General features: G+C 36.7%; 2 protein-coding genes and 1 long non-coding RNA gene across 8 annotated transcripts; 2 read left to right on the forward strand and 1 right to left on the reverse strand.

Annotated features, from left to right (window-relative positions):
- Positions 1-1762: 1762 nt before the first annotated feature.
- LOC133713331 (elicitor-responsive protein 3-like) lies at positions 1763-3046 on the forward strand. The gene is made up of 5 exons (XM_062139334.1): positions 1763-1894; positions 2113-2178; positions 2280-2406; positions 2501-2627; positions 2851-3046. The coding sequence occupies exons 1-5, from the start codon at positions 1828-1830 to the stop codon at positions 2857-2859; spliced, it is 396 nt and encodes a 131-aa protein (XP_061995318.1). The 5' UTR covers positions 1763-1827; the 3' UTR covers positions 2860-3046.
- Positions 3047-4507: 1461 nt separating this feature from the next.
- LOC133718493 (16 kDa phloem protein 2-like) lies at positions 4508-6108 on the forward strand. Its single transcript, XM_062145341.1, has 5 exons — positions 4508-4682; positions 5039-5104; positions 5220-5346; positions 5465-5595; positions 5846-6108. Exons 1-4 carry the CDS (start codon positions 4613-4615, stop codon positions 5592-5594), a joined length of 393 nt encoding a protein of 130 aa, XP_062001325.1. The 5' UTR covers positions 4508-4612; the 3' UTR covers position 5595; positions 5846-6108.
- A 555-nt stretch (positions 6109-6663) lies between these two features.
- LOC133715611 (uncharacterized) lies at positions 6664-10380 on the reverse strand. 6 transcript variants are annotated; one of them, XR_009849138.1, is made up of 11 exons: positions 10293-10380; positions 10096-10222; positions 9932-10013; positions 9717-9775; positions 9518-9583; positions 9095-9195; positions 8480-8594; positions 8260-8363; positions 8070-8155; positions 7169-7325; positions 6664-6703 (listed from the first exon to the last, which is right to left on the reverse strand). It is a non-coding gene; the product is annotated as an uncharacterized LOC133715611 (long non-coding RNA). The 6 variants fall into 6 exon arrangements; XR_009849140.1 differs by having other exon boundaries at positions 8260-8337; positions 10096-10378; XR_009849142.1 differs by having other exon boundaries at positions 7169-7285; positions 10096-10378.
- Positions 10381-11527: the final 1147 nt, after the last annotated feature.

Here is an 11527-nt window from a genome sequence, read left to right on the forward strand (position 1 = left end):
CCTAATCTCACTTGCAGCAAACAAAGATTGGCCCTTGCACCAGTTTGATGTGAAGAATGCGTTTCTTAATGGAAATTTAGAGGAAGAAGTGTACATGGATGTGCCTCCTGGTGTTAAGAATTATCCAAGTGAAGCTGGCAAGGTGTGTAAATTGAGGAAATCGTTGTATGGCCTGAAGCAATCTCCAAGAGCATGGTTTGGAAGATTTTCAAAGTCCATGAGAGCTTTTGGATACAAACAGAGCAATTCTGACCATACCTTGTTTATCAAGCGGAAGAATGGCAAGATTACAGCTCTTATTGTGTATGTGGATGACATGATTGTTACAGGGGATGATCCGAAAGAGATGAATGAGTTGCAAAAGTATCTGTCAAATGAGTTTGAAATGAAGGATCTGGGACAACTGAAGTATTTTCTGGGTATTGAAGTTGCGAGGTCTAAGAAGGGAATTTCTCTGTCACAGAGGAAGTATGTTCTTGACTTATTGGCTGAAACGGGGATGCTGGACTGCAGTCCAATTGAGACACCCATTGAGATGAATCACAGACTTGCCATTTGTCCTGATCAAGTTCCAACTGATAAGGGAAGGTATCAACGTCTTGTAGGAAGGTTGATTTATCTTTCACATACTAGACCTGATATTGCTTATGCTGTGAGTGTTGTCAGTCAGTTTATGCATTGTCCTAGTGAAGAACATATCGATGCAGTTTTTCGGATTTTGAGGTATTTGAAGATGGCGCCAGGTAAAGGATTACTGTTCGAGAAAAAAGATGAATTGGAAGTTGTGGGATACACAGATGCAGATTGGGCTGGTGATAAAACTGACAGGCGGTCTACATCTGGGTACTTCACGTTTGTAGGAGGGAACCTTGTCACTTGGCGTAGCAAGAAACAGAAAGTTGTTGCCAGATCAAGTGCAGAAGCTGAATTTCGAGGTATGGCACATGGAGTCTGTGAAATGTTATGGATTCGTAATGTCCTGAAAGATCTAGGTTACAAGCTTAAACAACCTATGGATTTGCATTGTGATAATAAAGCTGCAATTGAGATTGCACATAACCCAGTTCAGCATGATAGAACAAAGCATGTGGAGGTTGACCGTCACTTTATCAAAGAAAATCTTGACAGAAAGGTTATTCGGTTTCCATTTGTAAACTCAGAAGAGCAGTTAGCTGATGTTCTTACTAAAGGAGTGTCCAGGAAGATATTCGACAGCTCGGTTGACAAGTTGGGCATGATAGATATCTATGCACCAACTTGAGGGGGAGTGTAGAATCGCTGTAAATCTTATGTAATTATGATTCCTATTTAGGTAGGTTATCATGTAATTATAGGAATATCTGATTCCTATTAGAGTTAGACGACTCCTCTTGTCCTTGTATATATACCCCTTTGTGGATGAATAGAAGTATTATTGAAAACCCTAAATCAACGTATTCTTTTCTACTATGATGCCAAAACTCATTGTATCCAGTTCATTATTAATGAAGTTTCTTCTTGATCAAAAAAAAAAAAAATGTTGGTCAGAGTGAGAAATGAAACGGGCCATTTCAAAAAAGAAATGAAACAGGCATCGTGTATAACGGAAATTGGAAAATCCCTGTAAGGTTGTAACACGTGAACCTTAGTCAGATGGGGTTGGAAACAGGCAAAGATTCTTGTAGTCTTTTCATTAAAAGGAGTCAGAGCAGGCAAATGAATTCCTCGTGAACTCCTCGCCTATATAAACTGCAGCAACCAAGACAGTCGTGAACTGCTCTCTTTTCTTTCTCAGCTTTCTGTAAAATTACAGTCGTCTTCTTTGGTTTTCATCTCCGCTATCCAAACATGGCCTACGGGACTCTTGAAGTTGTTCTTGTTGATGCCAAACACCTCCACAACACTGGTTTTCTCAGTAAGCTCGCTCGCTCTCTCTCTCTCTCTCTCTCTCTCTCTCTCTCTCTCTCTCTCTCTCTCTCTCTCTTAGTAAGCTTACACTTAGATTCATAACATAATGAACTTGGTAACATAATATAATATATGCTCTCTTTCTTTCAAATTTGGGCAATTTTCTGTGTTCAGATTCTCTGAATATGCTTATTATGTCATGAGTAAAATGCTTTTATATGGCAGCTAAAATGGATCCCTATGTCATTTTCTCTGTGAAGACCCAAGAGAAAATAAGCACTGTGGCCAAAGGTACCTCGATATTTGTTTTAAACTTTTGGGCCTCCAAGGGTTAAATTTGGTGTGTGCAGTTGTGTGACTGCTGGAAGTATATTGTACATGCATTTTTGCAGGCCAAGGATCTAACCCAGAATGGAATGAAAGCTTCTTATTCACAGTGACTGATGATGTGTCCGAACTTCGTTTGAAAATAATGGACAAAGATACCTTCACCGCAGATGATTTTGTTGGAGAAGCAACGTGAGTGTCAACTAATTTTCTCATATTCATTCATCTGGAATTTTGTTGGTGAAAGTAATTAATTAGATATCAATTTATCTGTGGTTGCTTGCAGCATTCCTCTAGACCCAGCATTGTTCGTTCATGGAAGCCTTCCACCAACTTCATACAATGTTGTCAACAAGCACCAGAAATATCGCGGAGAAATCAAAATAGGACTCAATTTCACTCCTGATCCTCAGGTACTATCACTAATCAAAAGTTCTCCAACGTAGGTTAATTAATTTCCTCCTACCTAGTTTAATTTTTCTATCATTCACTTTCAATTATTCACATAAACTTTTATTTCTATGTGAATTAAAGCCTACCCCATTTTGTATTTAACACACATTGCAAATTCAAAGCACAATCCCTACATTCTTATAGTGCTTATTTTTTTACTGACTGCCTTATACATTGTTGCAGAACTATTGAAGCACCTTTTCATTCTAGACAGTATACTGGTGCTGCTGAGAGAGAGCTATATATGGTGGATGCATGGAAACAATCATCAACTTTTTAAGAACCCCCTTGTGGCACTCAGTGTAATAATGTATGATATGCTCAGTTCCTCTAGCTGAGAGAAGAATAAAAATATTATTTTACTAGTCATTGAAGTTCTGTACTTTGTGTTCAAACCCATCGTTCTCTATGTGCATCGACTTTTTGGTGGATTGAAAAAATCAGTCAATTTTCCTAATACTGATTGTTTACTTAGATTTCACATTTACTCAAAATTTTTTACTCACTTATTGACGGTACTTGTGGAGATAAAACATAGGTGTTGAAACTTAATTGTAGAAAAACCGGCAAGTGCAAACAAGTACTCGCATTAGATTTCATAATGCATGCCATAATACATAGAGCGTTTTCTTACGGGAGACAATAGGACTACGTATTGCAAGCTTCGAATCTCAACCACAGAATCTGAACATCTCTTAGAAAGTACTCTTATTTATATGTTAAGGTACAGTGCAGGATCATGCCAAGCTGCGAATATGGGAGATGATGTGGAAATATGATGGAAAATTTTGATTAGGATCCTTATACAAACAAATTGCAGGATTTTTTTTTTTTCCAGTGTTATCTCTTAAAAATGATCAATTTTTGGGTGTGTTTGATTGAGTAGTTCTGTACTTTGATTTCATGGTATATAATGTAAATTAGGTAATGTTTTCTTGTTTTTTTTTTTTTTTTAAGATTACAAAAAAATAAAAAATAAAAAATACAGATTTACAAACAGTCTCTTCTACTATAACCGATATACCTAGACTATCGCACAAATTGTAACACAAAATTCAAAAAAAAAAAAAAATCTCATATAATATGTTATCGAAAGGCAAACTTCGATTTCATTTGGTCTAAAGATATAAGTCTCCTTTTTATAAGTGAGAGGTCGTGAATTCGACTCACAATAGACTAGTTGTTATATATGAGTTGTTTATTTGATCAAGCAAAAAAACTTCGATTTTTGGTCTTATTGAAGTCACATAGTTATTTAATGGTCAAATTGACATAGGTACGAAATTGTTACATTTTTCAACTTTCTTTATTAGAAAAGAAGAAATTCCATTAATTCAAAATGTTACAACGGTGGGGACTGGAAATGACTGTTAAATCCCAACTACTTCAATAAGAGAAGATGCCAATTCATACTCCTAATGTAGAACCAACGGTTATAGATTCCACGGGTCGATAGGACCTAAACTCTGACCATGAGAACAACCCTTTGTTATTGGGCCTATCCCAAGAGTCCCAATACATCCTTTCAACTATATTGTTCCACTCAAAGAAAAATCATGAATTCACGTTAACCAAGATATCTCATCTGTAATTTTTTCTTTTGTGAGAATGCTCCTAATTTTTTATTAAAATTTAAAGTTCCATGACAAAATAAAACCCAATAAAAAACTTTAGGGGGGAAGCAAAATGTAATTTAACCATAAACTCTATCCTCTGTACTTGGCATCTCATATAACGGAAATGGAACCGCCCCGTTCCACACGTGAACGGGGTTGGGAGCTGTTATGCATTTCCTCGTGAACTCCTCGCCAATATAAACCCCCCCTCCCCCCCCCCCAAAAAAAAAAAAAAAACTCCACCAACTCAGTCGTTCACTGCTTTCTTCTCTTCCTTAGCTTTCTGTGAAATTTGCAGTCGTCTTCTTTGAGTTTCATCCGATCCAAACATGCCTTACGGGACGCTTGAAGTTGTTCTCGTGGATGCCAAGGACCTCTACGACACTGCTAGTTTTCTCAGTAATGACCTCTCTCTCTTTAGAATTGAAAAATGATCGAATTCTGGCTCGCATGCAAGGCTGTTTTCTGCTTAACCATCTGTAGATCTGACTCATCTGAGTAATTTCTTGCGCTATATATATCAGATGAATGTTGTTAACTAATTGCAGGCTTGATGGCCATATCTGTTCATGTCTGTTATATGCCAAGTGTGTGGTTAATTGGTTGTGTCTGTGAGCCCAGAAATAAGGCCAAAAATGATTGATATATATGATGCTAATATATATGATTTTTTTTTTCTTTCAAATGTGTCTGCGTTAGATTTCGCTGAAATTGCTAATGTATGTATGACATGGGTTCAATGCTTGATTTTACAGCCAAAATGGATCCTTATGTCATTTTCACTGTCAAGACCCAAGAGAAAACAAGCACTGTGGCTCAAGGTATAGTTCTAGGCTTTCTATCCATTTGTTTTAACCTTTTGGATTTCAACTAAGGGTTAAAGTTGGTGTGTGCAAATTTCAATAAGATGTATTTTATGTATATGCATTTTTGCAGGGGAAGGAACCAACCCGGAATGGAATGAAAATTTTTTATTCACAGTGACAGATGATGTGACCGAACTCCGTTTGAAAATAATGGACAAAGACACCTTCACCGCAGATGATTTTGTTGGAGAAGCAACGTAAGTATTAACTGTCTCTTTTGATCCATATGCATTCATCTGTAATTTATTGGTGAAGGGCATTGTAGTTCATGTTATATATTAATCAGATGTCTAACTTCTCTTTGGCTGTTTGCAGCATTCCTCTAGAGCCACAATTGTTCACTGAAGGAAGCATTCCACCAACTTCATACAATGTTGTCAGCAAGCACCAGAAGTACCGTGGAGAGATCACAATTGGGCTCAATTTCACTCCTGATCGATCCTGAGGTATTATCTGATCACTTATCCAAGTTCGCTGCTTCTTAATTTTCTCTAGCTACCTTTTCATTGATCATTATCATTAGTTTTCAATATTTTCTTGTAAGAATCAACTTTTAGTTTTTTGATATGGATGTTAAATGCTCTACCACATTCTATGTGCTCATGTGGAGCCACACATTTAAAGCACAAACACTACATTACGTTAGTTCTTTGCTGATATATGTCATCAATTAATGGACTGTATTCGTTGTTGCAGAGCTATTGAAGCACCTCTGTTTCCCAGAGAATATGCTGGTGCGGAGGAGAGCTATGGTGGAGGGAAACAACAACTATCTAAGAATTGGGGAACAGTGTGATAATGCATGATGTTGAATTTAGCTACCTGGTGGTATTGGCCTAGAAGAATAAAGAGCTTTATTAAATATTAGTCACTTTGGTTTTGTACTGTGTTTGAATAATGGATCGATCTTTGTATGGCTCGACTTGTCTGGTGGATTGAAATAAATTCAAGTTTGCTAATTCTGGTTGTTCAGGTCGGGCAGGGATGATTTTTGCGCTTCAAATAATAAGCCTCGATCAATAAGCCTCTTGCAGTTCTCTTAAACTTTTTGGTGCAAATAATGTTAATTAATATACTTATATAAACTAAAAGGCAAATCCCAAAACACTGTTCATTACTTGTTGAATAATAATAGGAAGACTAGCATAAATGCCCGCGCGTTGCTGCGGGTTTTTGAATAAAATCTGAAAGTTTAGGAGGATAGAGCATCTCGTTAAGAACTAACATACATCATGTTTTACTGAAATTTAGTGTTCAAATACAGATTTACAGTTGCTGTCGAAACAGCTTGCCAAAAATAACATGTTCTACTTATAGGCTAACTTAGTTACAACAAATGCCTAATCTGGTTGCCAAAAATAAGTGATGATGTCCATTAGCATATATGCATGCTGAGATGTTGTTAGCCTAGTGATGACCAGTAGTCGAGGTTGTCCAAAAAGTTGCTTCCTCCAGTTCTATTTACACAAAAAGTGCTGTGACACTTGGTCCATTTTTTCTTTGCTGATGATTTCTGTTGATGATGTTGCTGATTCAATACTGGCTTCTCTGTCACTGTGGAAGTAAGAAATTATAAAAAAAGATAGTAAAAGTCAGTAATTATAAAAGATGCAAGCTTCTTATCTCAAATAACAATAGTCAGAAGCAATAGATATGTCTGATACTGGAATTGTAAGTTCCCTTAAACCACAATAAATTCAAATTTCAATCAACAATTTATTCAATACAAATCATCAACACCACGAAGTGAAAATGGATGAACCCAAACAATTGCAGAAGCTAGCTGAATGCATGAAAACACAAAGCCATCAACGCCACGAAAGTTAAAACCAAAAACCCTGCTCTAGAGAATGCTAATGCCATCTTCTTCAATTTTTCTATCTCAAGTGTCTTGTTATCTTTTATTCTCTGATTTTCAAATGCATCTGCCTGCTCCTGGAACAATCTATGGTACAACTTCTTTGATAAAGCCATATTATCTCAACAGGCTTGGACCACAATGCAACAATATATACTAACCTTCTTTTTTCATGCTTCTTGTTTGGCATCCAAGAACTATTGAGGGACACTACTGGCATTGTTTTACGCACTGAGAAGAAGCGTCCAAAGTTCTCTCGTATACGTCACCGTGTTTTTCTAAATAAATCCATTCAGTGAATTTTTTTCCATTCACTTCCTGCAAATTGAAAAAAAAAACAAAACAAAAAAAAAATGCCATGCATGAACGTATATATTGACAACAAAACACAAATACACAAATGCATGGCCTTCATACACTGAAATGGGACCTTGATTCAAAATTAAGGGCAAAGGGTCCAAAGGATATACTCAGTAAAGGAAAAATTAAAAGAGCCATACTCAGTGTTGGGGAGGGGGGAGGGACACAATAGAAAGAGCAAAAATGATCTCAAGCGTACGGGTAAATCTAATGTTGTAAATGCTGCTGTTACTTGCACGAAGTCAGCGAACTAAAGCAACTATAAACTAATGCAAACACGCAATTCCAATTCTATATGGACTTAACCACATTATCCTAAATATGTTATACACCGAACCATACCAAATTTGAATATGAGTAACCCAGTAAACAGAAGAAAATAAACATGAGTAATCAGGTCTGGTAAGTCATATTTGAAATAAGCAAAAGCTGGGAACTTGCTTTAGAGGAAAACTTAAAACTGGGTCACAATTCACATAACAAATCAGACTACTTGGAGTTGGAAAGCTTCATGAACTTGGAGTGGTTCTTGAACATAAATGGACCGTGATCCATGCTTTATCAGCGTTTGGCTTTTTATGGATATTAAATCCCAAATAGGCTAAGAGATTGATAAACATAAATAAAATATATTAGAAACCATGCTAGATTAGCATGCCATGAAACCTATAAAAGCTAGTGACTGCATACTGTAGAGAATACCTGGGAGGATCAGTTGACTGAATTCCCGTACAAATCGACAATCATGCACTGCTTCTCACTTCAATAATAGTGATTGAGGAAAAGTTCTAAATGGTAAATAGTAAAAATCAAAAATCCATCAATTCAATTGAAATTTTTATCGATCTAACTGCAATAAATTTATCTATGAGTGAAGAACAAAATTACTTACCAAAAGAGTGATTTTTTTGTCTGAAGATATCCGGAATGTAATCTGTGTTGGAATTACATAATCTTCTTCAGGAAGAACCTAGAATCAGGAAAAAAAATCCACCCCTGAAAAATTAAGATAACAAACACATGTTTGAAGCCCCAATCGCTAATTCAAAGGTCAAAGTAAACATAAAAAACAATAACCCACTTATTGATTAAGCAAGGCCAAAATTAATCACCTGATGCCTGTAATTCCAGTATCCATTGGAGCAAGCAATCAAAATGTCCCACCGTACCACATGAAAAAAGAAGAAGCTTGAGCTATGAAGATCACTCAAGAAAGTTTGTCCTGCACTAAATTCCCAGAAAAAAAAAAAAAAAAAAAGCTGTCAAGAAAAAAATCAACCCAAATAAATTAGTGACAGCTATGAAGATCACTCAAGAATATTATGTAGTATAAATTTATCACAGGGTTATTGTTTTTTATATCAGGTGATTAATTTTGGCCTTGCTTAGTCAGATACCATGTTAGATTGACTACTTTCTTACATGATATTATACTTACCTTCTCAAGCCTGTAAAATTCCGTTCTGCCAATTGAATAGGGAAAGTATAATATCATGTAAGAAGGTAAGACACTACTTATATAAGCTCCATCAATTAGCTCAAAAGATATTCTTTTCCTCCTACCTTGGTTGTGTATTACAAATTTGAGGTAGAACAGAACACTGCTTTACTTTATAAACCATAGAATGCAACTCACACTCTTGAATTGTAAACAAAAAATCTACAAAATAAATGAATCTATAGATAAAGGAGAAGCAATGAGAGCAATGTATGAGCTGAAAAAGTACCTTGATTGGCAGATCCAAGCCTTTCCTTTTCTTCAGACCTTGCAGACCAGTTTTACAACAGATAAATCAGTTGCAGCAACAATAATAATAGAAGGTGAAACCTGCATACAAAAGCAATCACAGTTTAACATTCAAAACACAGATCAAAATCATAAATCCCTAAACATGATCTGAGAGCGTTCAGATTTGAGAGAGACAGAGACAGAGACAGAGAGAGAGTGAAGAGAGAGAGTGTTGAATAAATCTATATAAACATGCAGATCTTGCTTTACTAACATTACCCAAATTTAGAGCATAGATCTTGCTTACTAACATTACCAATAATTCTCTATGTTAGTTCCAAACGTAATTCTCTATCCCTAATCAATAACAGACCCATATCAATTTTTCAACAAAAAAAAATCAAAAATAAAAAAATCTCACCCAAGGTCGTATTCTCTGTAAAGCCTCCAACAAATATATTTCTCCACAAAAAAAGAACGATGCAACCTAAACGATTACCCCACAAATCAATCGAATTATTTACAAACCAAATCATACAATACGATCATTCATAAGTAAGTTGGAGGGATCCAACATGCAGAATCAAAGCCAATAGTTTAGTCCAGAATCAATAGCTTACCCATCCCTTAGTCTTTAGCTGTGAATTTCTCTTCCATTTCTTCCAAAATCACCCTCCACCTTCTCGCCCAAATCAACCACACACCCAAGAATTTATCACAAAAAGACCAAATCAGACACAAACCCAACACACAAAAACCCAACAAATAAGTGCTTAACCGAACAGAAATGCACATAACAATGACATGCAGAACCCAGCACCCAACAACTGCATACCTCCAGATGCGAAGAGCCCAGCCAAAAACGAAGAGAAAAAGAGAGAGAGAAGATCGCGTCAATAACCCAACACCTTTTTGACCTAACAAAAACAAAAAAACACCGATTACGACAGGTAGAAAACTGAGAAAAAACATTAACCCATTGAAGCAAATCATATGCACCTGAGCTTCCACCAAACCCGAAATCGCCAACAAAACAAAATCGCCAAAGAAAGTACTCTTCTGCTTTCCTCAATCTAATTCCAAACTTCGTCTTCCCTCTCGTTGCTAACAACAAACCCATAAACTCCTGCATCACCGAAACCCCAAATCAGTCACATGCAAGGAACAAACAAACACTAAATCGAAGGAAAACATACACGATCACAACATGCAGAACTTATTCTCTGTAACTCTCTCCCAAGAACACAGAGCTGAGGCAAAAACGAAGAGAACAAAAAAAAAAAAAAAGGTCGTGTCCACCGGTTCATCACGTTTTATAGCCAAGTCAAACTGGAAACCGCAATTAAGCCAACAGATGAAGGGCAAAACGGTCCTTTCATAGTATCAGCTCGGCTCGAGCCGGCACTGTTACTAAGCCGATGAACAGTTAACTGAGAATTAGTATATAGTAAATTTTGCTCTGTATGTTGCAGGATCTGTCATCTCTCTCTCTTTCTCTACCGCGGGGGCTTTTTTTTTTTTTTTTTTTTTTTTTTAAGCAACTAGCTAGTTTTCCCTAAAACTCTATAAGAGCAAGTTCACCCGTTGAGGTCACTAGGTCAGTACTATTCACTGCATTTTGCCTTTCATTTTCACCATCTAGGTCACTGGGTCAGATACTGTTCACAAAAGGTCACTCTGAGTCACTTTCTGGGTCAATTTCGTGATGCAAACTGACATTCAATAACTTTTTGTGAACAGTATCTAACCCAGTGACCTAGACGGGTGAAAATGAAAGGCAAAAAGCAATGAATAGTATTGACCCAATGACCTCAACGGGTGAACTTGCTCAATGGAGTAAAGAACACAAACATATAACCATCACAGGTGGTTGAGTTGGTAAAAGTCTCCAGGTGTGGAACCCCCACACCCGGGTTCGAATCTCGCCAATGCTTGTTGGAGTTAAATCCCAATATATTCTTGGTGGCCAGAGGGGAGGAAGCGTTCTAACATGATCCCTCGGCATAGATTAGTCTCTGGGGCTAGGAAGCCTTGAGGAGCCGTGTGATCTCAATAAAATAAAAAAATAAAAAATAAAAACAAACATATATATCTCCCTTGAATTTTTTTGGGGAGAGTATCCTCTCTTGACCTATTTTTTCACTTGAGCTTCCTAACATTTTTCATCATAAATCGCCACGTGTCCAATAACACATCTAACGGTCTAAGATTTCACCTGCCTTTGTCTTTTGTCCATTCAACTACAAATTCGACTCCAGCTTGAGGACCTTACAGGATCTGTGTGAATCGGTCCGATCAACAAGAAAAGTGATGATGAATTACACTACTAATCGATCTCTTATCGTTTCTCACAATCCTATGGTTTCTACGTTACTCATTTCCCTCATCTTCTAAGTTCTAACTCTGCTTTTTCCAGATCTGATTAATTGGT

The sequence above is a fragment of the Rosa rugosa genome, chromosome 6, assembly GCF_958449725.1.
Source record: "Rosa rugosa chromosome 6, drRosRugo1.1, whole genome shotgun sequence".
Classification (NCBI taxonomy): Eukaryota; Viridiplantae; Streptophyta; class Magnoliopsida; order Rosales; family Rosaceae; genus Rosa; species Rosa rugosa.